Source organism: Chiloscyllium plagiosum, chromosome 2, assembly GCF_004010195.1.
Source record: "Chiloscyllium plagiosum isolate BGI_BamShark_2017 chromosome 2, ASM401019v2, whole genome shotgun sequence".
Taxonomy (NCBI): Eukaryota; Metazoa; Chordata; class Chondrichthyes; order Orectolobiformes; family Hemiscylliidae; genus Chiloscyllium; species Chiloscyllium plagiosum.
The window spans coordinates 63,955,087-63,979,554 of NC_057711.1; the positions used below are offsets into that span (position 1 = coordinate 63,955,087).

Genomic DNA, 24,468 nt, shown 5'->3' on the forward strand with positions numbered 1-24,468 from the left:
CCCCCCCCCTCCCGGTCCGCTGCAGCCAATCAGAACCCACTCCCCCAGGACACCCTGCGCTGCGTCCTGCTCCTTCACTTTGCAGAAGTAGCGGATCGACCCGAACCAAGTAAAGGCAAGCCCTTACACTCTGCAACGGTTTGCATCCAGTTAGTTAAGTACGAATTGTTACAGAGTTTCAAAATACCGTCACGTTTCTCCATGTCAAGGCTACGTTACGTAGTTTAAAAGGAGCAATCGTGGTTGAAATAAACTTCAACAGTTTGGTTAAAAAATGTATGATAATGCCTTCCTTTCCCCTTCCTAATTCCCGCTTTTTGAACAAATTTTGGAACCGATAAACTGTTCTACAATTAGGAAGGGGAAAGGAAGGCATTATCATATCAAAAAGTAGAGGACCCAGTGCCGATCCTTGTGGCATTTGTTTTACTATTTATCTCCAACCAATTGGATTCTACATTTTGATCCTCCAAACTGTTATTTTTCCACTATTGTACTGATACTGTTCTTTAGAAACAAAAATTCAATTTCCTGTTACTTTCTGACTTTTTCTGAAATGCCAAATACCCTTGAATATTTAGTTCTCAGCCCTGCTCAATTTCATATCATATTTATTTATATAATCTATTTTTCTAATCAACCTGTCAGAGATGTTTTTAACACACCTCTTGAACAAGTGCAACTTGGTCTCAGTCCAGGGGCAAGGACACCACTATTGCACCATAAGAGCCCCTCCTCATTAACTTATTTTGGTGCAATTAATTTATCCATTATAACTCAGAAAGAACCTTTATTGTACTATTTTTATCAATTTTCACTACTGACCTTGTTGCTGTTTATGCACTCTATCCCTTTCCACATCATTACCTGTATTGCTAATCTGCACGACTGAGTCATCTTCTCTCAAATTGTACAAATCTCCGTGCATGAACTCTTCCCTCCGCCCACTATTTAATTTAAAGCTTGCCCTCCAGCCCTGGTTGTACAATCTGTCAGTACACCAGTCCCAGCGTGCTTCAGGTAAACACTGTACCAACTGTTCTCTTCCTCCAGACCCTGATGCTGTGTTTCATGAATTGAAATAGCATTTCACCCATAGCAATCTGCATCATCCATTCAAATCTGATTTTATTTACCCTATGACAATTTGCATTATGTTCTGGTATTAATCCAGATATTATTACCTTTGTATTCATGCTTTAAATTTAGCTCCCAGGTTTCACATTTCTTCAGCAGAAACCTTTTTTGGTCTTAGTTGTTGGAATGCATGTGGACTGTGATAATTGTGTCCATCCCCTCTCCAAATTCCACTCCAACCTTGAGAAAAATTCATAATCCTGGAATTTGGTAGGCAACATAATCTTTAGAACCATATTGCAGCTACAGTGAACAGTACTTATTCCCATTTCTATACTGTCATGTACAACTACATTACTTTATACTCCACCCTATTTTACACGAATGGCTCCTTGCACCAATGTTTTGTGGGCAGTTTGTCCATCCACCCTGCAGTCTCAAACTCTTGTCTACAAAAGTTACAGGAAATCAAATCTAATGGACAACTGCAAAGGCTAAAGTTCCTGTGTTGCTAGATCTCGATTCCCATACCTGTCTTCCTCACCTCCCTGAATATACAGCAACTAAGAGGTGTGAATACCTTCCCAAATTTTGCAAAGCTCAAACTTCAGCTCATCAACTTCAAGCTGAAGTTCCTTAAGGTGAAGCCACTTAGTACAAATTTGGCTGACATTGTGAATCGCACTACTTTCTACCAGTTCCCACATTACAGCTGGAACACATTAACTACTCTTATGTAAAATTTACCTAATTAGGTTGAGTTTTGAAACACTAAATTTTTGTCCATAGTTATACCAAGCAGTTTAACTAGTTTAGCCATACATTTAATGTAACACAATACTGCTTTTAACTATTACCCATGTTTTAGAGGAATTACATTTTAGCAGTTCAATCACTTACTTATTCCATTAAAGCTTTGAAAACTCATCAGCTTGAGGCCGAAGTGAAAAAAGATCAGATGGGATGCCTGGGGAGCTGGTCAATAAGATAAAAAATTGGCTTTAAGGGAGGAGACAAAGAGTGATGGTCGAGGGTTGCTTTTCAGACAGCAGGCCTGTGACCAGCAGTATACCACAAGGATTAGTGCTGGGTCCATGGCTTTTTGACATTTATATAAATGATTTGGATGTGAACGTAGGAGGTATGATTACTAAGTTTGCAGATGACACAAAAGAAATAGGTGGTGTATTGGACAGCGAAGGTGATTATCTCAGAGTACATTGGGACCTTGGGCTGAGGAATACCAGATGGAATTTAAATTAGATAAATGTGAGGTGTTGCATTTTGGTAAGGCAAACCAGGGCAGGATGTATACAATTAATGATATGGGCTGAAAATGTGTTGCTGGAAAAGCGCAGCAGGTCAGGCAGCATCCAAGGAACAGGATTCCAGCAACACATTTTCAGCTCTGATCTCCAGCATCTGCAGTCCTCACTTTCTCCTCGAAGAATTAATGATATGGCCCAGGGGAGTGTTGCCCAAAAGAGACCTTGTGGTGCAGGTGCATAGTTTTTTGAAAGTGGACTTGCAAGTAGACAGGATGGTAAAGGAAGCATTTAGCACACTTGCTGTCATTGATCAGAACTTTATGAGTGTAGGAGTTGGGATACCATACTGCAGCAATACAAGACATTTATGAGGTCACTTTTGGAATACTGCATACGATACTGTCACTCTTATATAGGAAGGATGTTGGTAAACTTAAGAGAGTTCAGAAAAGATTTATAAGCATATTTGGACTGGAGGGTTTAAGTTATAGGAAGAGGCTGAATAGGCTGGGGCCATTTTCCCGTGGAGCATTGGAGGCTGAGGGGAGACCTTGGAGGTTTATAAAATCATGAGGGGCATGGATAGAGTGACTAGTCAAGATCTTTCTCTCCAGAGAATGAGAGTCCAAAACTACAGTCATATGTTTAAGGTGAGAGGGGAAAGATTTAAAAAGGATCTAAGGGGCAACTTTTTTAAGCAGAGGGTGGTGCACGTATCGAATTAGCTGCCAGAAAAGTGGCGGAGGTTGGTACAATTACAACATTTAAAAGGTATCTGGATAGGTATATGAATAGGTAGGGTCTAGAGGGTTATGGATCAAATGCGGGCAAATGGTACTAGATCAATTTGGGATTCCACTACTCCATGTGTAAATCCCCTCTTTTGGTCGCTACTCAGTCCTCATTCTCTTTTAACTACACTTTTACTGTTTATGTGCCTAAGATGACTTCAGCATTTCCTTTTGTTAGCTGCTAGTTTTTTCTTATAGTTCTTCTTTTCTTTGCTCATTTTTTCTCACTACACCACCCCCTCCACCCCCAAAACTTTCATTATTACCATTGGTTCTCAAGTTGCTCAAGATTTGAACACTTCCATTGAATCTCTATCATCCTCCTCTTCTGGGGAAAACAAACCCAACTTCCCCTATGTTTCCATATAACGCAAGTTGAAAGGGTTCAGAAAAGATTAACAAGGATGTTGCCAGGGTTGGAGGATTTGAGCTATAGGGAGAGGCTGAACAGGCTGGGGCTGTTTTCCCTGGAGAATCAGAGGCTGAGGGGTGACCTTTTGGAAGTTTACAAAATTATGAGGGGCATGGATAGGGTAAATAGGCAAAGTCTTTTCCCTGGGGTTGGGGAGTCCAGAACTAAACGGCATAGGTTTAGGGTGAGAGGGGAAAGATATAAAAGAGACCTAAGGGGCAACTTTTTCACACAGAGTGTGGTACGGGTATGGAATGAGCTGCCAGAGGAAGTGGTGGAGGCTGGTACAACTGCAACATTGAAGAGGCATTTGGATGGGTATATGAATAGGAAGTGTTTGGAGGGATATGGGCCGGGTGCTGGCAGGTGGGTCTAGATTGGGTTGGGATATCTGGTCGGCATGGATGGGTTGGACCGAAGGGTCTGTTTCCATACTCTACATCTCTATGACTCTAAGTTCCTAGATCGAGACAATTCTTGTGAATGTTTTGTACGTCCTGTCAAAAGCCTTCATTCCTTCCTAAGATTTAGTTACCAGAATTGGATACAATAATTCAGTTGAGTCTACACCAGTGTTTTATGTTATATCCCGATTTAGAAGGCCAAGGATTATTTTTTAAAAACTTATTTTCGCGCTGCCCTGCCTTCTTCAATGATTGGTGCATATATAAACCCAGGTCTCTTTATTCCTGTGGCACCCATTTTTACAACTGTACCCTTTTCCTTTATTCACTCCAAAAATGCATCACTTCTGGGTTCTCTGCCAAGATTCTGCCCAATTCATCAGCCTGTCCATGTCCTCTTGCATCTTATCCCTATCCTCCTCTCAATTCACAAGTTGAAAATATTGCCATCTAAAAATGCTGAAATTGTGCCCTGTACTCCCAGCTTTTAAGACATTATTATAGTTCAAGGAGCAACTAGAGGAACAATGTTGTAGAACTGAAGTAAGTTAGAGATAGAAACTGCAATGCTGCAAAGAGGTTCAAAAGTAGATTAAAATTTAAAATTGGATCAATAGCTCAAGGCTAGGGCTACCAGATGAATATCAATATTGCAGCTTTATTACCCCATATCTCTGCCAAGCCCCTTAGAATATCCACTCTTCTCTCATATCAATTGGTCATTTAAAATATGTACACTTATAGAATTTATATTTATTTTTAGTTCTAACCTGTGTCATAATGTCTTCCTCAGGATATTTTTGTGTTTGAGTGGTGATGTTATTCTTTACCAGCACATACCCTTGTTTCCCTTTGTATCGATTCTAAAATTATAATAATCTGGAATATTAAATTGTCACTGCTGTCTAAACCCAAGAAATTCGGTCTGAAGAAGGGTCACAGAACTCAAAATGTTAACTGTTTTCTCTCCACAGATGCTTCCACACCTGCTGGATTTCTCCTATTTTGTTTTTATCAGTCCAAATCCTAGCTTTAACTATCATGCTGGTCCAGTTATTAATACTTCTCACTCTCCAATTCTACTTTGATAGCTTTGTGCATTCACACATACACCATCTCCATTTTTTTCTGATCGTTAACATTTATTTCCCTTCCTAATTTTCAGAAGAATATTTTTGCCATTTTACAACTTGAACTAACTCATCAACTACTTACTTCATTTCCTTTAAAAGCCTTGCACAATTTATTTAATTATACAGACAATATATACTTCTAATGGTCATTACAATTCTTCAAAACTCATGGAATAATACTGTTATATCCCTTGCCTCCAAGATGGAATAGCTCTGAAAAACAATACAGCAAATAAAACGGTTACATATGGAAACAAAGCAAAGCAAATGTTCAAGTTTGTTTTATTTGTTTCATATTAAGAGATTTTTTTCTCATGATAATCACTTACCGATGGGGAAGAAATAGCATAGGGACACCACCATTTTGGCCTGTCTCTTTTATGTGTTGCTCCCACCCTTTGGTAGGTTTCAATAGTCTAGATGGATCTCTTTGTATCTGAGCATCAATCTATGTAAATTTAGAGCATAACAAGAGTTTAATTTGTTAAACCTCTTTCCAAGGGCAACAGACAATTAATTCAGAAGCAGTTATCTTTCCCTCTCCAAAAGATGGTATTTGATATTAAGCTATGGCTGTATAGATACTTAACTTGGAAGTAACTTATCTAAATGGCTCTGCGTGTAAATGAAACTGGGCAGTAGTAAAACTAAGCTTGTCATCATGCTGTCAATCCTTGGTAGTAACTGAAAACAAAAACAATCTAATTTTACCTCTCCTGAACATCAATTCACTCAGGACCAGTAGTTGAACCTGGGGCCATCCTTAGCCTGTATGGTACAACATCACATTAATACTCATTGAGTCAGAGGCTCAATAATACTTAATTTTTATGCAGGATTATATTAAAAAAACTAGCTGAATGGGCATTTTATCTACAAAACAAAGAGTGGATGCCATCGGTTATATACATTTCCCCAATCCAAATTCAAGTAGTAGTAGTTTCCTACTGCACTATTTAGGGGGACTTTCAGTGAGTTATGTGATATCAGAATGAAGTAGATAAATTTCAGAATTTTGTTCATTTGGGAAAATAGAGGCACTCACCTTCATTTTGTTCACCAGCTCAAATTTAACTTCAAGCCAACTCTCTCAGTGTAATTATGGCTACCATTTCCATAAGGTTGCCATAGTCCCAGAGGACAATAGGGCGGCTCTCTCACACCAGAACAACAAGTGGTGGCGGTTTAACCTGAGGATGACCACGCTTCGGGCAGGGGAGAAGTTGAGAAGGAGAGTCCTTCATGGTAACCCCAGCTGCTGTAGGAATTGAACCCATACTGTTGGCATCAGTCTACATTGCAAACCAGCCAATTCAGCAAATTGACACTATCTCCCTTCTGTAACACATGACAGCATTTAAGAAATGCAAACAGCCATTAAGATCAAATCCTGCCAATTTAAGTTTTCAAATAACATCTGAAGACTTTTTCTCTTAACTTAGTTAACGTGACTTCTGATCAGGATGCTAATTATAAACCCACCATCAAAACGGGCATTAACAGCCCATCCTTATGCCTTTGAACTGAATAGCTTAAAAAAGGGCAGTTAAAATTCTGTGCTTCTGGATTCATATGTATGGCAAACCAGGTGAGGATGGCAGGTTTAATTCGCTAAAGGGCATTAGAGGAGCTTTTACAATAACTGATCATAGTTTCATAGACATCATAACCGAGGTTAGCTTTAAATACCAGATTTAGTAATTAAATTTAAACTGCATCAGCAAACATGGTAAAATTTGAGCTGCTGTTGCCAAACAATTAGTCTCAACCTCTGGTTTACTAGCCCAGTGATATTACCGCTATGTCACTACCTCAAAAATGACAATTTATATGAGATTTACCAATATTCCCTGCTGAGTACATCTAAATTGCACAATGTTCTCATAGTATTGTTTACCATATCATTTAAAAAGAACCTCTGGGACGGACAACAGATGCAGGGGAAATTCCACTTTCCTTGATCCAGTTGCTGAAGCAAGTAAAGCACTAGGATTAATAAAATATTAGAACCTCCATGGCTACAACATCTGCCATAAATTAGAGGAAGATAAATCTGAAGGAAGATATGAAACCTGAATTACAGAAATTATGAAGGCCTGAGGCACAAATTAGCTCAGATGGATTGGGAAAATAGATTAAGAGGCAGGACTGTAGATAGGCAATTAACAGTCTTTAAATAAATATTACATGGCTTTCAGCCTCTGTACAATCCTTTAAAGAGCAAAACCTCAAAAAGGTCAGTTAACCACAAAAACAAAGGAAGTTTAGGATTACTTAAGATTAAATGAAGAGGCCAATAACGTTGCCAGAAATAGCAGTAAAACAAAGCATTGGGAGCTTTTTGAATATATGAAAGGAGGACCAAGAAACTGACAAAGGACAAGGAAAATAGAACATGAATGCAATCTAGCAAAAGTAAAATGGACTGTAAAGCCTCTATAGTTACATAAAAAGAAACATTTGGATAAAACAAAACTTGGATCCATTATAAGTAAATTCAGAAAAATTTATAATGGGGACTAGAGAAATGGCAGAGAATCTTAATGCTAACTTCACATTTGTTTTCACCACCATATTATGATCCCTGCCTCCTAAGTGTTCCCTCATTTTAAGATCTTTTATAAAGTCTGGCTCATTACATAGCACTAAGTCCAGAATAGCCTGCTCCCTTGTGGGCTCCATCACAAGCTGTTCCAAAAATCGATCCTGTAAGCATTCCATAAACTCCCTTTCTTTGGATCCACCAGCAATATTACTCACCCAGCAATTTGCATATTGAAGTCCACATGATCAATGTGACCTTGCCTTTCTGACGTGCCCTACCTATTTCCCGGAACATCTTGCGCGTCCTGGTCCTGACCACTGCTGGGAAGTCTGTACATAACTCCCATTATGGTTTTTTTGCCTTTGTGATTCCTCAACTCCACCCACACAGACTTCACATCATCTGACCCTATGTCATTCAGTGCCATAAATTTAATTTCATTCTTAACTAACAAGGCAACCTGCCCTCTGCCCACCTCCTTGTCTTTTCAATAAGTTGTAAATCCTTGGATGTTTAACTGCCAGTCCTAAAACCCCTTCAATCATGTCTCTGTGATGCCTACCACATCATAATCATTCACGATGATTTGTGCCATTAATTCATCTACTTTGTTACGAATACTACGAGCATTCTGGTAGAGCGCCTTAATACTAATTTTTTTATCCTCATGATTTCCATCATCTCTAGTAATATGTCCTAAGTTATCCTTCCTTTTTGCTTCATTTCTATTCTGCCTTGAGCTTAAACTCTGCAGAATTGCTAACCTGCTGCTTATCTTGCTACTTGATTCCATACTCGCTGTTGCTTTCCCTTTCCCTTCCCCCCGACTCACAAGTTTAAAGTCCTAGTGACCACCCTATTTATCCTTTTCGCCATTGCTTTCCAATGCTACGGAAGGACAGAGGTAATTAAACTTGGAAATATTATCCACAAAAACAGACATTGCCATGCTGAAACTCTGTGCAGATTCACTACTACATGGTTAATGCACAAGATGGCTCAAATCTGGGCAAGTACTATTACAGTGATAATTCCCTGTCTTAAAATTCATATCTTCAAAACTAAAAACTGTTGAATTTGAACATTCAAAAACTAGATCAGACTTTTAAGAACCAGTAGAGTTGGTTCTTTACTGGAAGAACCAAAACAGCAGATGTCCATGAGAATGCATTTTGATTACTAGCTACAAATATACCAGAGTACAGATATTTTAGCTTATTCGCCAGCTTATAAACAAGTAGCAATCTGAACCACCTGAAGCACTGTCCTTTAGGAAGTTCACGTGAACAAATGGAGTTAATCAAACTGTCTCCCAATCAGCCAGTTGTTTTTACTCATATTAAACACAGTATTTGCCAAACCTTCTCTTTCAGTTTGGCTAATCGTTTCTCTTGCTCATCCTTCTTCTCTTGCTTCATTCGTTTTTCTGCTAATTTGCTTTCCAACTTTTGAAAATCCTGCATGGTATAAAAAAGATCTTCATTAATTGCCATATGATTACCTTTACTTCAAACCAAAATTCTAGCTTCCATTTTCTATTTCTTTCATGTAGAAATTGCAAGTGGAACCACTGTGTACTTGAATGCATGGCTATAAAGCATAAAAAGGCAACATACTTTAGGATTACACTGTAAAACTTCTCTTTAAAATGCAAATTTTTTTCTGTGTTTAATAAAAATTAAGTTTTTTTCATATGACTATTGAAAATTAACTATACAAAAATTTCATCTCATTTAGCAATTTCATTTACAAATTACTTTATACAAGACCCACCCGGTCTTGAAATCTGGAGATTTCTTTTGTCACAAGCCACTGCCTTTCCTCTCGTTCAGCTTCCTCTCTCATTTGTGCTTCCAGTTGTAGAAATTCTTCTTTCTCCTTCTTTTGTTCAGTAAAATCTTTGAGCATTCTTTTGATTTCAAGCCGCCTCTGACTGTCCTTCCTTTGTCTTTTCATTTTCTCTGCTTCTTCTTTCATTTGTTGTTCTTTCTCAAGAGCAAATTCCAGTTCTTTCTGTTTCTTCCACAATTGAAGCTGAGCTTCTCGCTCTTTTCTCTCTTTCTCAAGCCTAAGCCGTTTTGCCTTTTCTTTTGCTAGGCGCTCTGCATTTGTCTTCTCTTCCGCTTCTGTTTGCATCTTCAGTAACTTCATTTTCTCATTTTGCTTCTTTGTTTTCCATTTCTGAATAGCCTGCAAGGTAAATTCATCAGAGATTCATTTTAACTGTTATGACATTATCTATTTCAGAGGGTACAGATTCAAACTTTGAAAGTTCAGGGTTAATCTCAAATAATTTAATTTCAAATGCTAGGAGTTACACAAAAGCATTACTGACTCTCTGATGTTGAGTTTCTGCAGAAACAATTTATCACCATGTTTCTTCATGTAAAATTGAGAGTGTGGACCTAAAGAATATTCTCATTTATTGAAGCTCTACTTGCTGTTTAGGATGTGATCACAATCTTATTCTTTGTATTTACTTAAAAAAAACAAAAGGCTACTGATGAGGAGATATAGCTACTTCTACAGAAATGCAGGGCATATTAAATTTTACCAGGAAGAATAATGTAGAATGCCAGGGGAACAAAAACATCAGGCTTCTAAATTACATTCTACTCTGTACTTCAAAATGTTCTAACCAAATATTTCTACAAATTCCTACCTCCTTCTGCCTCTCTTCTAGAAAGAGAAACTCTTGGTACCATTGCACATGTTGCATTACATCCTCACGGGTCCTCCCAACCAAATGCTGCAGAGCTTCTTCAATAAATGATGCTTTTCCTTTATGTCTTGTCCAGACTTTAAGAAATTCCTGATGATCAAAATCATCCCAACCACCTTGGCGTCCAGTCTGCTGAAGGTACTTATCAAGTTCTGTAATTTCAACTAACACATTATCTGGACCAGAGTTAGTTGATATTCCTTTTGCTATAGCGGACTTGGGTATCACGGCTTCTAGTGGAATCAGGGCCCACACTTCCATTTTTTTTTCAACAGCTGAAATTTCCTGAGTCGTAGCTTTTTCTTCCTTCAGAAGTTCTTCATACCTTAATTAAAAATGAATAGAAGCACATTTAATTATATTTTCAAAGGTTTCTCTGATCACAAATCTAATGTTGCAGGTCAAAAAAAGATACATACAATTAAAGAACTTTTGAATCAAACCAAAACAGTTGTTTTTGTATGGTTTGCACACCCTCACCCTGAATCCATTCCTGATTGGTAAATCTGACCTTCTTCTAGACAAAGTCCAACTACAGTAATTCAAATGTTCTGATGCATCATGTCATTATAGATCCCTTTATATTACAATACTAGTAATGCCAGGTCATGTACCTTAAAATGAAAGAAACCAGATTTTGTGATGTCCCACTATGCTATGAAATTCACTTCTGAACAAAAGCTACAAGGAAACTGAGTGGGAGGAGAGAATAATAGCATTTTTTTTTCTAGTTTTTCATAAAATATAAAGAACAGATTGACATGCTGTTTTTTTTTGCAAATTGAAATTTATTGAGCTTGGAATATTTTTCAGCTTATATTTTAACAGATAGTTTAAAGCACAACAAGCACCATTTATTAACATTGGACCCATTAACATTTGGGCAAGTGAAAGATGGCGGATACAAATGCAAATTTCTTTATCAAGTTTTCTGTCCCAGCAGCGAATGAAGGTATTAAAACAGTGGTGAGTTGGAGCATGTGGGACGGATTCAAATTTCCTCAAAGATAATATCTTACAAGACTCAGTAACAGAAGAGGAGGACGACGACAGTGGAGAGGGTTCCTTTATCATCTCAAATTGCTCCCAGCTTTACATTGCAAATTACTAATATTTTAATCGTAACTTTATAACTTGTTCTCTTGAACCAACCTAAATTTATAAATTTATAAATGTGCTGTTGGTGTTTTGCCATAGTTCAGTGAAGATAAACAATGACAATAAAGGGTTCAGATAGCTAATTCCTGCTATAGCCACTCTTCCTTAAACTCCGAAATCCTAGTAAGTGATAAAGTAGCACCAGAGCTCAATGCAGACACCCAAATTCATTTTTACACTTGTAAGTGTAAGTTTTTTCTGCATAGATATTAAAAATAAGTTCACAGATCATGATTAAAAAAAGTGCAGTCAGTTCAAGTCTGAAATCTCAGATTCAAAGATTCAGTTTTAATTTTCATTGCTTCTGAATTTTACTTTGCTTTTTCAGCATTAACAAATACAGCAACTCAGTCGAAGGTCTGAATTGTTATGGTGCTGAGAAATTTAGATATACAAGAACTTACATCTGCCTTTGTTCTTCTTTAAAGATACTGATTGCGTTTTCAACTTCTTCCATGATTTCCTTCAACTTCTCTATAACTGAGGGCATTACATTTATTAAAGCATTAGTAAATATATGTTACATATATCTCATCGCTGTATAAATCAAATAGTTGTAAAGATGATAGATCTAAAACTATTCAAGCAAATAAGCATTAGAGGAAATAATACATTTGTACTGCTATGAAATCAGTAATACTAAAATGAAGCTGACCGTCTCCAAGTCAGAAAGGGATAAAATGATGAAGAATCATCGCAAAGTCACCATCACTCACCACCTAAAAGCTACAAAGGAGCTTTGTGAACCATAATAACAGAATAAATATATCTTAAATTTCACAGAACTTTGGTAGTCAAAATGACATGCATTTATTAGAAATTCAGGACTACCAGAGATCATAGATTGGTTTCAGAACTATCTGTGAAGCAGTTTGAGGTTTTGACATTCATGGCAGTTGTTTTTGTATTGGTGTGTAATTGCATAATCCACTGTGATATGGCTTATAAATTTATGCACAATTAATTCTTCAAATTCACTATCGGTAGACAATGTGAACATTTAGCAAAATGAAGATTGATATGGATTGTTGAATTGCTTTACTTAACATCACACAAAGTTGTTCAAGTCATTGAGTTGCTTCTCAACTATAAATAATTGTCTCTCTGAATTGTTGTCCACAGACCAGAGGATCTCTTTCCCTGCAGTCTCCTGAATTCATTGAGGAGAAAGTGAGGTCTGCAGATGCTGGAGATCAGAGCTGAAAATGTGTTGCTGGAAAAGCGCAGCAAGTCAGGCAGCATCCAGGGAACAGGAGAATCGACGTTTCGGGCATAAGCCCTTCTTCAGGAATGTCCAGAACGTCTCCTGAATTCATCTGAGCCTGCCGTTCAGAGCCAGCTCAATCCTACAACATTTTTTGTGCCAAAAACATAACAACCCTTTTCTCACCTAAAGTAAAATTTTCACAGATAAATCAACATAACAAGAATGTTTCTGAAAACTGAGATGTTAATAAATTGCTTATTCTTAAATGCCTGAAGAATCCAACATTTATCATGGTTTGGCAAAACACCCATTAGAAAAATATTTTCTTTTCAATAAAGGAATATCAAAAGTAATTAAGAATTTAACCTTTTAAGGAGGGAGGTTATGCTGGAACCGTATAAAATGCTGGTTTGGCCGCAACTGGAGTACTAGGCAAAAGTTCTGGTCACCACATTATCGGAAGGATGTGATCTTACTAGAGAAGGTGCAGAAAGCGAGAGATTTACCAGGTTGATCCCTGGTTCTGGTGGGTCTGAGTTGTAAGGAAAGATTATATTTGCTGGGCCTGTTTGTGTTGGAGTTGTGAAGGTTGAGATAGAAATGGGGTGGATAGAAAGGCGCTTTTTCCAGTAGTGCAGGGGTCAATGAACAGGGGACATAGATTTAAACTAAGAGGTAGAAGATTAAGAGTCAAGTTGAGAAATCTTTTCACCCAGAGGATGTTAGGAATCTGGAACTCATTGCCTGATTGAGTTTTGAAAGATTTAAACAATATTTAGATATTCACTCCATAGCTATGAGCGAAGAGCTGGAATGTGGGATTAGTGTAGTCAGACCTTTGTTGATCGGACCAGGTATGCGCCAGATTCTGTGCTGCTATTCTTTAAGAATGTTTGCGATTTTTGAGAAGATTTGTAGTTCAGGTTGTAAGTTTGCTCACTGAGCTGGAAGGTTTGTTTTCAGATGTTTTGTCGTCATGCTAGGTAACATCATCAGTGAGCCTCCGGTGAAGTGCTGGTGTTATGTCCTGCTTTCTATTTATGTGTCTTGATTTCTTAAGATGGGTGATATCATTTCCGGTTCTTTTTCTCAGAGGATGGTAGATGGGGTCCAAATCGATGTGTTTATTAATAGAATTCCAGTTAGAATGCCAGGCCTCTAGAAATTCCTGTGTGTGTCTGTTTAGCTTGTCCAATGATGGCTGTGTTGTCCTAGTCAAAGTGGTGTTCATCCTCGTCTGTGGGTAAAGATACTAGTGATAGTGGGTCATGTCTTTTGGTGGCTAGTTGGTTTTCATGTATCCTTGTGGCTAGTTTTCTGCCTATGTGTCCAATGTAGTGTTTGTTATAGTTCTTGCAAGGTATTCATTTTGCTGGTTGTTTGTAAAGGGTCCTTTTGGTTCATTAGCTGCTATTTAAGTGTGTTGGTAGGTTTGTGAGCTACCATGATGCCAAGGGGTCTGAGTAGCCTGGAAGTCATTTCAGAGATGTCTTTGATGTAAGGTATTGTGGCTAGAGTTTCTGGGTGTATTGTGTCTATTCCTTTGGTTTTGTTGTTGAGAAATCAGCGGACTGTGTTTATTGGGTTCTTCCTAAATACACTGTATAGGTATTTTTCTTTAGCTGTTCAGGGTTCCTGGGTACTGCAGTGTGTTGTGGCTATTGAAATAATGTCCTGATGGAGCTCCATTTGTGGGTATTGGGATGATTGCTTCCATTGGGATACCAATACTAAGCAGGAAAAAGGAAGGGAACAGACTCAACACACAGGAAAGGAAAGCCCTAGAAAAACTCAAAAAAGGCAAAACCATTGTAATCCTACCTGCAGACAAAGGCGCGTGACCATCATTCTAAACAGAATGGAGTACATTGAAAAAGCGAACTCACTGCTTGCAGATACTGACACTTAGCAACAGGTGGCAATAGATCTGACCCCACAACTAGAAAACTGTATCAAGTCCACACTGAAAAGGCTTTAGAAATCAAGACAATTAAACGAGACAGACTTCCAAAAAATGACACCGGATGGATACAACACACCCCGCTTTTACGGACTACCTAAACTACACAAACGAGGCAGCCCCCCCCTCAGATCCAAAGACTCACTACCTGGAGCACTGACATACAGACTAGTCAAGGACCCCAGCTACCATCCTCTGACAAAAAGAACCGGAAATAATATCACCCACCTTAAGAAACCAAGAGACATAAATAGAAAGCAAAACATAATACCAGCACTTCACCAGAGGCTCACTGATGATGATACCTAGTATGGTGACGAAACATTTGAAAACAAACCTTCCAGCTCAGTGAGCAAACTTTCAACTGGAATTGTTTAAGAGTCTTTCTGTAGAAGAAATGACCAAAATGATTCTGCAATGTTACACCATTGCAAACACTGGACTTGGGTGAAACCTCATTAAAAGAGACAGAAGTCTGAATTAACATTCAAACTTCTCAGTACGCAGGATAAGATGAAGTACTGGATTGATGCAGTACACTCTGGCTCTAGCTAATTTGACAGTTTATAGAAATGCAACTCTTAACGAGAATGAAGCAAAGAAAGAAATCATCATGACCAAATCAGCACTAATGTCAGTTGATCCTGATCAGTTATCTAGATTGTTGCAATACTTTCTTGCTAAAGAAATAGAAAATAAAATTTGGCTTACCTGGTCCATGCCTGTCTTTGTACTCCATAGAAACATCCAACCATTCTCCTTGTACTAAAGGCCTAAAGAATTTCTGCATAGCTTTTGATAGTATGTTATTGATTCACAATCATTGATTCACATACATTTTATTTGCATGTTGTACATACATTCTGGAGTGGGCTTGACATCCATAAGTTGGCTCTGGAATCTCTTCACATTGTGACGTATTTTTGCAAGCCGTTGTTGAACCTTCATCTCTGTTAGAAGAAAAATTAAAACAATAAATTATGAATTAAGCTTACAACATCTTGGAAAGCACCTTTCATGTAATAAAGTCTCTCAAAGGTACTTCAGAGGAATGTTAAAAAGCAAAGTTTGAAATAAAGCCAGGTATTAGAAAATAGAAAAGCATTCAGTCTCAGAAGAGAGGTTACCACTTAACACAAGGCATAAAAGTACAGCAGTAATAAGAAAAGAACTCCATGTAGTGCAAAATACATTTTTGGATGGCTCTGGGAGGGGAGCGGGAAAGAGAGGGGAGGGAGGCAGGGAGGATTAAAGGGGACAGGAAACTCGGAGATTTCAGGGAGAGAGGCAGAGTCCTCCACTCCTGACCCTCTCCTCCCAAATCCACTTCTCTCCTTTCCCTCCACCTGTCCCAGGTCCTATACCCCTTGCCCTCTTTTGTAATGCTACAATCAGAGTCAACTTTCCAAACAATCAGCACCCTTCTGTCCTGATTCATGATTTGTGATCATCTGAAATTTGATATTTTTTCATTTGTTCTGGTGATTGCAAGACAAAAACCTTTTTTCAGCAATATTCAAAATATATTTTATTGTTTGTTATATTGGGGAAAACACAAAGGTTGCTAATGACAGCAAAGGAATATCCCCATAAATTCATGAATTCTTACTTTCTGTTTTCCTGTTGTTAGTCAGTTTCAGCTCCAGCTCTTCAAGTGTGCTATATTCAGCTCTAAACTCATTCCTTTTATTGAAAAGATGAGCATTCTTGTCTTTTTCTAAATTGGCTATTCTGGATTGGGAGGAAAAATAAAAAATGTTTAAAATTCTACTTCATTATTTGCAAAGATTTCCCAACTAACAGTGCATTTGCACTACTTCATATTAAAGTAACTAAAGATAGACATGAGTATTGTGTTTCAGACAGCTAAATTATTTATTCTACAGTTATAATCAACGTGATAATGCAAAAAGTATATTATCTCAAACTGAAATGTTAACTGTTTTTCTCCACAAATGTTGCTTGACCTCCTGAGTAGTTCCATCATTGACTGTTTTTTTCAAACGTGAAAGGTTTGAATGCAAGTGCAACAAGTGATTAGGAAAGCTAGTAAAAACTAATCACTTGATGGGGAATTGAAACAAAAATAACAAGGTCATGCTTCAGTTATAGTGTGGAGAAAGTGAGGTCTGCAGATGCTGGAGATCAGAGCTGGAAATGTGTTGCTGGAAAAGCGCAGCAGGTCAGGCAGCATCCAGGGAACAGGAGAATTGACGTTTCGGGCATAAGCCCTTCTTCAGGAATGGGGAAAGTTTGTCCAGCAGGCTAAGATAAAAGGTAGGGAGGAGGGACTTGGGAGAGGGGCGTCGGAAATGTGATAGGTGGGAAGAGGTCAAGGTGAGGGTGATAGGTCAATGTTACTTGCCTCTTGTCAGCCCAAGCCTGGACATTGTCCACATTTTGGGCATGGGCTACATCAGTGTCTGAGGAGTCATGAATGACGTTGAAGATTGTGCAGTCATCAGCAAACAGGACTGCAGAACATGGATCAGATCTGTTTGTTGTGGAATCGCTTATCTCTGCATATCAATTGTTGCTTATTCTATTTGGCATGCAAGTAGCCCTGTTTTGTAACTTTGCCAGGCTTTACTAGCTTCGCTTATATTCCGAGTGAAGAAAAAGCAGTGGATGATATACGCTTAAGTGTTGTTGTGCTAGTCAGCTACCTTAACGCTATATATAATTCAGTCAAATCCATCAAATTCAGCACCGCCTTCCTAACCTGAGATCTTCTTCCCGACCTCTCCGCCCCCACCCCAGTCTGACCTATCACCCTCACCTTGACCTCTTTCCACCTATCACATTTCCGACGCCCCTCTCCCAAGTCCCTCCTCCCTACCTTTTATCTTAGCCTGCTGGACAAACTTTCCCCATTCTTCAGTTATAGTGTGTTGATACAATCACATCTGGAGCACAGTGTACAGTATTGGTTTCCTTATTTAAGGGAGCAGAGAAGAGCAGGACAGATGAGGACACCAAGACAGTCAGCATCACCAAGAATAGGCGAGGGATGACCCCAAGTCAGGTAGTCAGCAGCATTGAAAGGAGTAGGTGAGGTGAGAATCTCAAGACAGGCATTCAGACAGAGAGCTAGATTCATTAGAGCTGACTGGAATTGGTTTTTGCTCTGCAACAGAGAAATGAGCTAGCTGTTGGTGAGTAAGCGGTTAAGATCTATTCCATTTTTAAATCTTAACAGGTCAGACAATTGATAAAATTACAATGAACTGAGAGTGACAAAAAAGGTTAATCAGGAGGAAGAATTCAGAGTATCAGAGACAGTGAGGAATGTAAAAATTGATAGCAAGTGTTTCAACAGGACTTAAAAAAAACAGTAAGGACAGTGTTGGTCCTCAAGTGAGAGAATGTAGAGAACAGTAGATAATAAGGAAAAGTCAAGATGAAGTGAATATGCTCATCTTTGTTAGAGGACAGAAAAAAAATCCAGTAATAACTGCAAATCAGGAGATGGAAGAGAGGAACTTAGCAAAATTACCATCTGAAGAGAAGTACCACTAAGCAAACCAATGGAACTGCGGGTTAACAAGCCTCACATCCAAATGAACTTCATTTTAGGGTGTGAAAGCAGGTTAGTTGATGCATACCCTACATTCAGGAAAGGTTCCAACAGACTGTAAAGTATTCAATATAACCCATCTATTCAAGAAGGGAGGAAGGTAGAAAAGAGCAAGTATAGGCCAGTTACCTATTTTAGAATTGATCATGAAATTATAGCTGCATATCTTGAAAAACTCAAAGTAACTAGGAAAAGCCTGCATCATTTTGTCAAATGATAATGACATTTACAGGCAGTTTCCAGGTTACGATGGGTTCCATTCTAGAGTCTGTTCACAAGTTGATTTGTGTATAAGTTGGAACACAAAGCCACCATTTTTAAGAATCAGAAATGTGGGTGTTTAAAATTACAACCAGATTGCATTCGTGAATTAGAAAAGATTTACAAGGACGTTGCCAGGATTGGAGGATTTGAGGTATAGGGAGAAGCTGAATAGGCTGGGGCTGTTTTCCCTGGAACGTCAGAGGCTGAGGGGTACCTTATAAAGGTTTATAAAATCATGGGGGGGCATGGAAAGTATAAACTGACAAGGTCTTTTCCCCGGAGTGGGGGAGTCCAGAACTAGAGGGCACAGGTTTAGGGTGAGAGGGGAAAGATATAAAAGGGACCTAAGAGGCAATCTTTTCATGCAGAGGGTAGTGCATGTATGGAATGAACTGCCAGAGGAGGTGGTACAATTGCAGCATTTGAAAGGCATCTGGATGGGTATATGAATAGGAAGGGTTTATAGGGATATGGGCCAAGTGCTGGCAAATGGGACTAGATTAGGTTAAGATATTTGGTCAGCATGGACGTGCTGGACTGAAGGGTCTGTCTCCATGCTGTATGTCTCTATGACTCTAAGTCGCACATTCATAAATCTGAGACCCGCTGTAATCAATTTACTAGACCTCTTTGAAGGAGCATGTGCTATGAATAATTATGAGCATGTATGATTTATTTAAGCTGCTGCATTGAAGAAAACAAAAGCTCATGGTGTAAAGGGTACCATATCAGAATGAAGAGAAGAATAGAAAGTTGACAGAAGGTAGAGAATGTATTAAACAGTCTATAATAGGTCTCTGTCTGACAGGATGTGATGAATGGAGTCCCTCGGGATGTGTTGGAATCCTAACATTTTACAATTTACCTCAATGACATAAATGACGGAGAAGGCACAGTAGCTAAATTCACAGACAATATCAAGAAATATAGGAAAGTACATTGTAAAGGACATACAATGAAGTTGCAGATGAACAATAGATAGGTTCAGAGAGCGAACAAAAATCTGGCGGATAGAGTAAAACGTGGTGAAATGTGAATTTGGCTGGAAGAACAGAAATACATAGAATATTACTTAGATAAAAACTGCAAAATTCTGAGGTGCAAAGGGATTAAGTTACAGAAGTATGCAGGTACAGCTTGTAATCAAGAACATTAATGGAATGTTATTCTCACTCATTAGAGCAATTGAACATATAAAGCTAGATGTTATGGTTCAGTTCTATAGGACATTGGTTAGACCTCATGACAAATATTGTGTACTGTTTTGGTCTCCTTATTGAAGGTAAGATGTAAATACATTGGAGGTGGTTTCCTAGACTGATATCTGGAAAGGGTGAGTTGCCTTATAGTTGGATAGGCTGGCCTTGCTTTTACTCAAATTTAGAAGAACGAGGAACAACTTAATTGAAGTGAATAAGATTATGAATGATCTTGCCAAGGTGAATATGGAAATGATGTTTCCTAACTGGGTAGCTCCTTGTTAGACAGGGGAAACAAGGGTTATGGGGGAGCAGGTAGGAATATGGAATTTGAAACATAACTAGATCAGCCATTATCTTAATGAATGAAGAGCAGGATTGAGGAGTCAAATGGTCTACTTCTGCTCCTATTTCACATATTTGTGTGCTGTAAATACATAGTAAGCACTTTGGAAATGGTTTACTAGACTAATACCTGAAACAGGTAACCTTTCCTGAAGAAGGGCTCATGCCCGAAACGTTGATTCTCCTGCTCCTTGGATGCTGCCTGACCTGCTGCGCTTTTCCAGCAACACATTTTCAGCTAATACCTGAAACAGGCAGGTTGTCTAAGGAGGAAAAGTTGGGCAAGCCAGGCTTGGTCCCAAGGGAGCTTGATAAGCTGCGTCTAGGAAAAGATGTTTCCTCTTTGACAGAAACTAGTATTTGGGGCTCTGTTTAAAAATAAACAGGTTGCTCATTTAAGACAAAGATAATGAAATTTTTCTTTCCCCTCAGAATGTCTTCGGAACTGTCTTCCTCAAAAGGTGATGGAAGGAGAGTCCTTGCTTTTCAAAGCAGGTGGCAGAAAGATTTTGATAAAGAAGGGATGAAAGGTGATCAAAAGGTAGGAAAAAAATTGGAGTAATCAGATAAGAAAAATCTTATTGAGTGGTGCAGCAAGCTTGAAAGACCCAGTAACCATTCTTGCACTGAATTCATAAGTTCATATTTCAGCTTTCCACTTATGCAGTATTTTGCAGTATTTCATTTTATTTAATTCACTTGTGGGATGTGGGCATTGCTGGCATTTGTCTGTCCTTCGTTGCCCTTGACAAGGTGTGGTCAACTGCCTTCATGAACCACTGCAGTCATGTGCTGTAGGTAGATCCACAATGTTGTCAGGGAGGGAATTGTAAGATTTTGAACCAACAACAATAAAAGAGCAGCAATATATTTCCAACTCAGGACTGAGAGTCACTCAGAAGGGAACTTGCAGGTGGTAGCCACCCCACATATTTGCTGCTCATTATTCTGGGTAGTAATGGTCATGAATTTGAATGGTGCTATCTAAGAATCGTTCTGCAGTGCTCCTATAGAAATACATAGGAACATTATATACATATTAACTGATAGCTGTTTATTGTAGAGTTACTTAGTAAGTAAGGTAACTTTAGAAGTCAATGAAGTTTAGCTTATTTTAAAGGGTAACACCATTCTGGGAAAGGTACGCAAGGCTTTGGAATGTCATTAAGCACAGTTCTTATCTTGGTGAAATAATCTAATGTTTTACTACTTTAGTATGAAAATTTTCCCAAACCATTGAGGCAATTGCTCAACTGAGTGTCTACAACAAGGCAAGGCAGGAAAGGGATGTGCCAAAACATAATGATTAGAACTACGTCAGTCTGGGTCTGGAAAAGGAGTTTAGCAGAAAAGCTGGTTGAGGAACAATGGCAATTTTTAAGAAAATAGTTCATGACATGCAGCAACGATATTTCCCAGTGAAGAAGGCTTCAAGAAAGGAAATAAGCTGTCCATGGTTAATAAAGGAAGTTGAGGATAAAAAAAAGGAAGAAAACAAACATGCTGTGTGGCAGAAATTAGTGGTAAATCCAAATAATGGGAAAGTTTTAAAAGCCAACAAAAGATGACCAAAGAAAACAAAAGGGTGAAAATAAACTTTGAGGGCAAATTTGCATGTATAATAAAAACAGAAGGCAAGAACTTATTTAAATATGTAAAAAGCAAGAGGCCTCTTAGAGAATGAGGTTAGGGAAATGATGATGGAGAATCAGATAGTACAGGAGTAGAATAAATACTGTGTCAGTTTTCATGGCAGACACCATTAACAGCAGTCCAAAACTATAAAATAATCAAAGGAACTAAAAGTGTTAAGGGGAGGGATGCAAGGAGGTAAGGAAATAAACAATAACTATCACCCAACCAAAAAAAACTAATGGGATGAAAGACTGATAAGCTTCTGATTCATCCTGGAATTTGAAAAGGAATAAATAATCTTACAAGAATCTGTATATTCTGGCAGATTCTCAGAAGAAATTAAAATTGCCAAATTGACATATTTATTTAAAAGAAGACAAAAATTTAGTAATTATAGGGCAGTCAGCTTAACAGTTGTCTTGAAATAATGTTACACTTTATTTATAAAGGCACAATGATTAGCACTGCTGCCTCACAGCGCCAAGGACCTGGGTTTAATTCCAGACTTGGGTGACTGTCTGTGTGGAGTTTGCAGAATCTCACTGTGTCTGTGTGGGTTTCCGCCAGGTGCTCCAGTTCCTCCCACAGTCCAAAGGTTAGGTGCATTGGCCATGATAAATTGTCTCTTAGTGTCCAGAGATGTGCAGACTAGGTGGATTAACCATGTAAATTCAGATTATGGGGCTAGGGTGGGGTGCTCTTCTGATTGTTGGTGCTGATTCAATGGGCCAAATAGCCTCTTTCTGCACTGTAGGGATTCTACAAAAGATGTAACAACAGAGTATTTAGAAATACACAATTTGATTTAGCAGAGTCAGCATTGCTTCATGAATGGGAACTCCTGGGAGAAAGAGAAGACTGCAGATGCTGGATATCAGAATCAAAAAGCGTGGTGCTGGAAAAGCACAGCAGGTCAGGCAGCATTCAAAGAAAGTCAATGTCTTGAGCATAAGCTCTTCATCAGGGAGGGGAAGTGCTGCCTGACAAATTTGCTAGAATTTTTTGAGGAAGGAACAAGCAAGACAGTTAAAGGAGACGTAATGGATATAAAATATTTGGATTTCTAAAACAAATTTGATAAAAATACCACATGTTAGGCTATTAATTACAGGGCATGGTGTTGGTCACCTTGGATAGAGGGCTGGCTAACTAGTTAGAATATGGGGGGGCATTTTTAGAACAGCAATCTGTAAGTAGGAGTGCCAAAAGGATCATCGTGGGGCCACAATTACTTACAATATACACTAATAATCAGGATGAGGAAATTGAATGTTGCAGATTGACAAAAATAATTGGGAAGCCAAGTGCTGAGTATGACACAGAGAGTCTGCAGAGGGATATATACATATTACGCAAGTGGGCAACAACTTAGCAGATGAAATATAACATGGGAAAATGTGCTATTAATCACTTTGGCAGGACAAATAGAGGAGCTAAATATTTTTAAAATAGAGAAAGACTACAAAAAGTTATGAAGAGGGATTTGGGAGACCTTGTTCATAAATGAGAAAAAGCTAGCAGATACATTCAGCAGGAAATATGGAAGACAAGTAGAACGTTGGCCTATATTTCAACGCAATTGGAGTATAAAATGGGGCGATTTTGCTAAAATAAACAAGATCGTATACTAAGCACAGCTTGAATTCTGATGATAGTTTTTGTCCCCTTATCACAAAAGGGATATATTAGCATCGGAAGCAGTCCAGAGAAGATAAACTAAGTTGATGTCAGGTGGGGGGACTGTTTTATAAGGAGAGCTTGGGCCTGTACCCATTATCATTTATTGAAACATTCAAGATTGTTAGAGACATAGACAGGGTAAGTCCTGAGAAGCTGTTTCTCCTTCTGGGAAAGTCTAGGACTAGAGTCAGAATAAGGTTACACATTTTGACAAAGATTAAGGAATTTCTTCCTTCAGACAGTAGTGAATCTGAGGATTCTTTACCACAGAGGGCTGTTGAAGTTCAGTCAATAAGTATATTCAAGGCTAAGATGGACACATTTTTAATCAGTAAAGGAACAAGGAGAACAAGGCAAACAAATGGAGTTAAAGGTGATTAGATCAGCCACGATTTCATTGAGTTTCCTAGTTATTTTCATTCATTTTATGAGAGGTGAAGTTAGAAGGATAGCTTTCAGCCAGCACATACACTGCGGGCCGAAAGGCTCTATTTATGGTCATGGCTTTTGAACAGCACAGCGCAGCACTGTGTGCCAGGCTGGAGGTGAAGGTGAAGGTGAAGGAGTTACTGACACTCACTGGAGCCACAGTTTGCGGAGCTCCCGGCTGAAGGCGGCCTTCCTGCCCGAGTCCCTGCGCTCAGGGATGAGAACCTGCAACCGCTGCCCCAACACTGAGTCCGGCTTCCGACCGCAATCGCCAGCCTGTCGTACAGAGAGAATTTAACCACAGCCTTTAAACGAGAAACTTCACACCGAATGCAAACAGCAGAAAGAGTGACTCCTCACCATCGTCGCTGTTACTATGGTTGCCATCTTTGTCAACAAAGTGCTGGGTGTACGCAGACGCAGCATGACCCAAACGGCCGGGGTTTACGCAGACGCAGAATGACCCAAACGGCCGGGGTTTACGCAGACGCAGACGCAGAATGACCTAAACAGCACGGGTGTGCGCAGATGTAGCATAACCCACCGGGCCCGGGTGTGCGCAGACGCAGAACGATTCACCGGGTTTGGGCGTGCTCAGACGCACAATGATTCACCGGGCTCGGGCGTGCGCCGACGCAGACTGACACCCAGGTACACTTATA

General features: G+C 38.9%; 1 protein-coding gene and 1 long non-coding RNA gene across 3 annotated transcripts; one reads left to right on the forward strand and one right to left on the reverse strand.

The window, feature by feature from the left end:
* Positions 1–89: 89 nt before the first annotated feature.
* LOC122560422 lies at positions 90–13,672 on the forward strand. 2 transcript variants are annotated; one of them, XR_006314738.1, is made up of 3 exons: positions 90–158; positions 10,429–10,490; positions 12,633–13,672. It is a non-coding gene; the product is annotated as an uncharacterized LOC122560422 (long non-coding RNA). The 2 variants fall into 2 exon arrangements; XR_006314739.1 differs by lacking the exon at positions 12,633–13,672 and adding an exon at positions 11,166–11,908.
* LOC122560398 (coiled-coil domain-containing protein 112-like) lies at positions 5,172–24,274 on the reverse strand. Its single transcript, XM_043711034.1, has 10 exons — positions 24,167–24,274; positions 23,958–24,082; positions 16,287–16,408; positions 15,538–15,627; positions 11,915–11,990; positions 10,293–10,677; positions 9,404–9,820; positions 8,992–9,087; positions 5,415–5,533; positions 5,172–5,298 (listed from the first exon to the last, which is right to left on the reverse strand). The coding sequence occupies exons 1-10, from the start codon at positions 24,230–24,232 to the stop codon at positions 5,268–5,270; spliced, it is 1,527 nt and encodes a 508-aa protein (XP_043566969.1). The 5' UTR covers positions 24,233–24,274; the 3' UTR covers positions 5,172–5,267.
* Positions 24,275–24,468: the final 194 nt, after the last annotated feature.

What these genes read in the sequence shown, in the direction of transcription:
- LOC122560398 (XM_043711034.1), bottom strand. Translation starts at nt 24,232, where the DNA reads ATGCTGCGTCTGCGTACACCCAGCACTTTGTTGACAAAGATGGCAACC. An exon ending in TAACAACAGGAAAACAGAAA is followed by an intron (nt 15,628 to 16,286) that starts GTAAGAATTCAT and finishes TTCTTCTAACAG; the next exon opens with AGATGAAGGTTCAACAACGG. An exon ending in TAGAAGAGAGGCAGAAGGAG is followed by an intron (nt 9,821 to 10,292) that starts GTAGGAATTTGT and finishes TTTACCTTGCAG; the next exon opens with GCTATTCAGAAATGGAAAAC.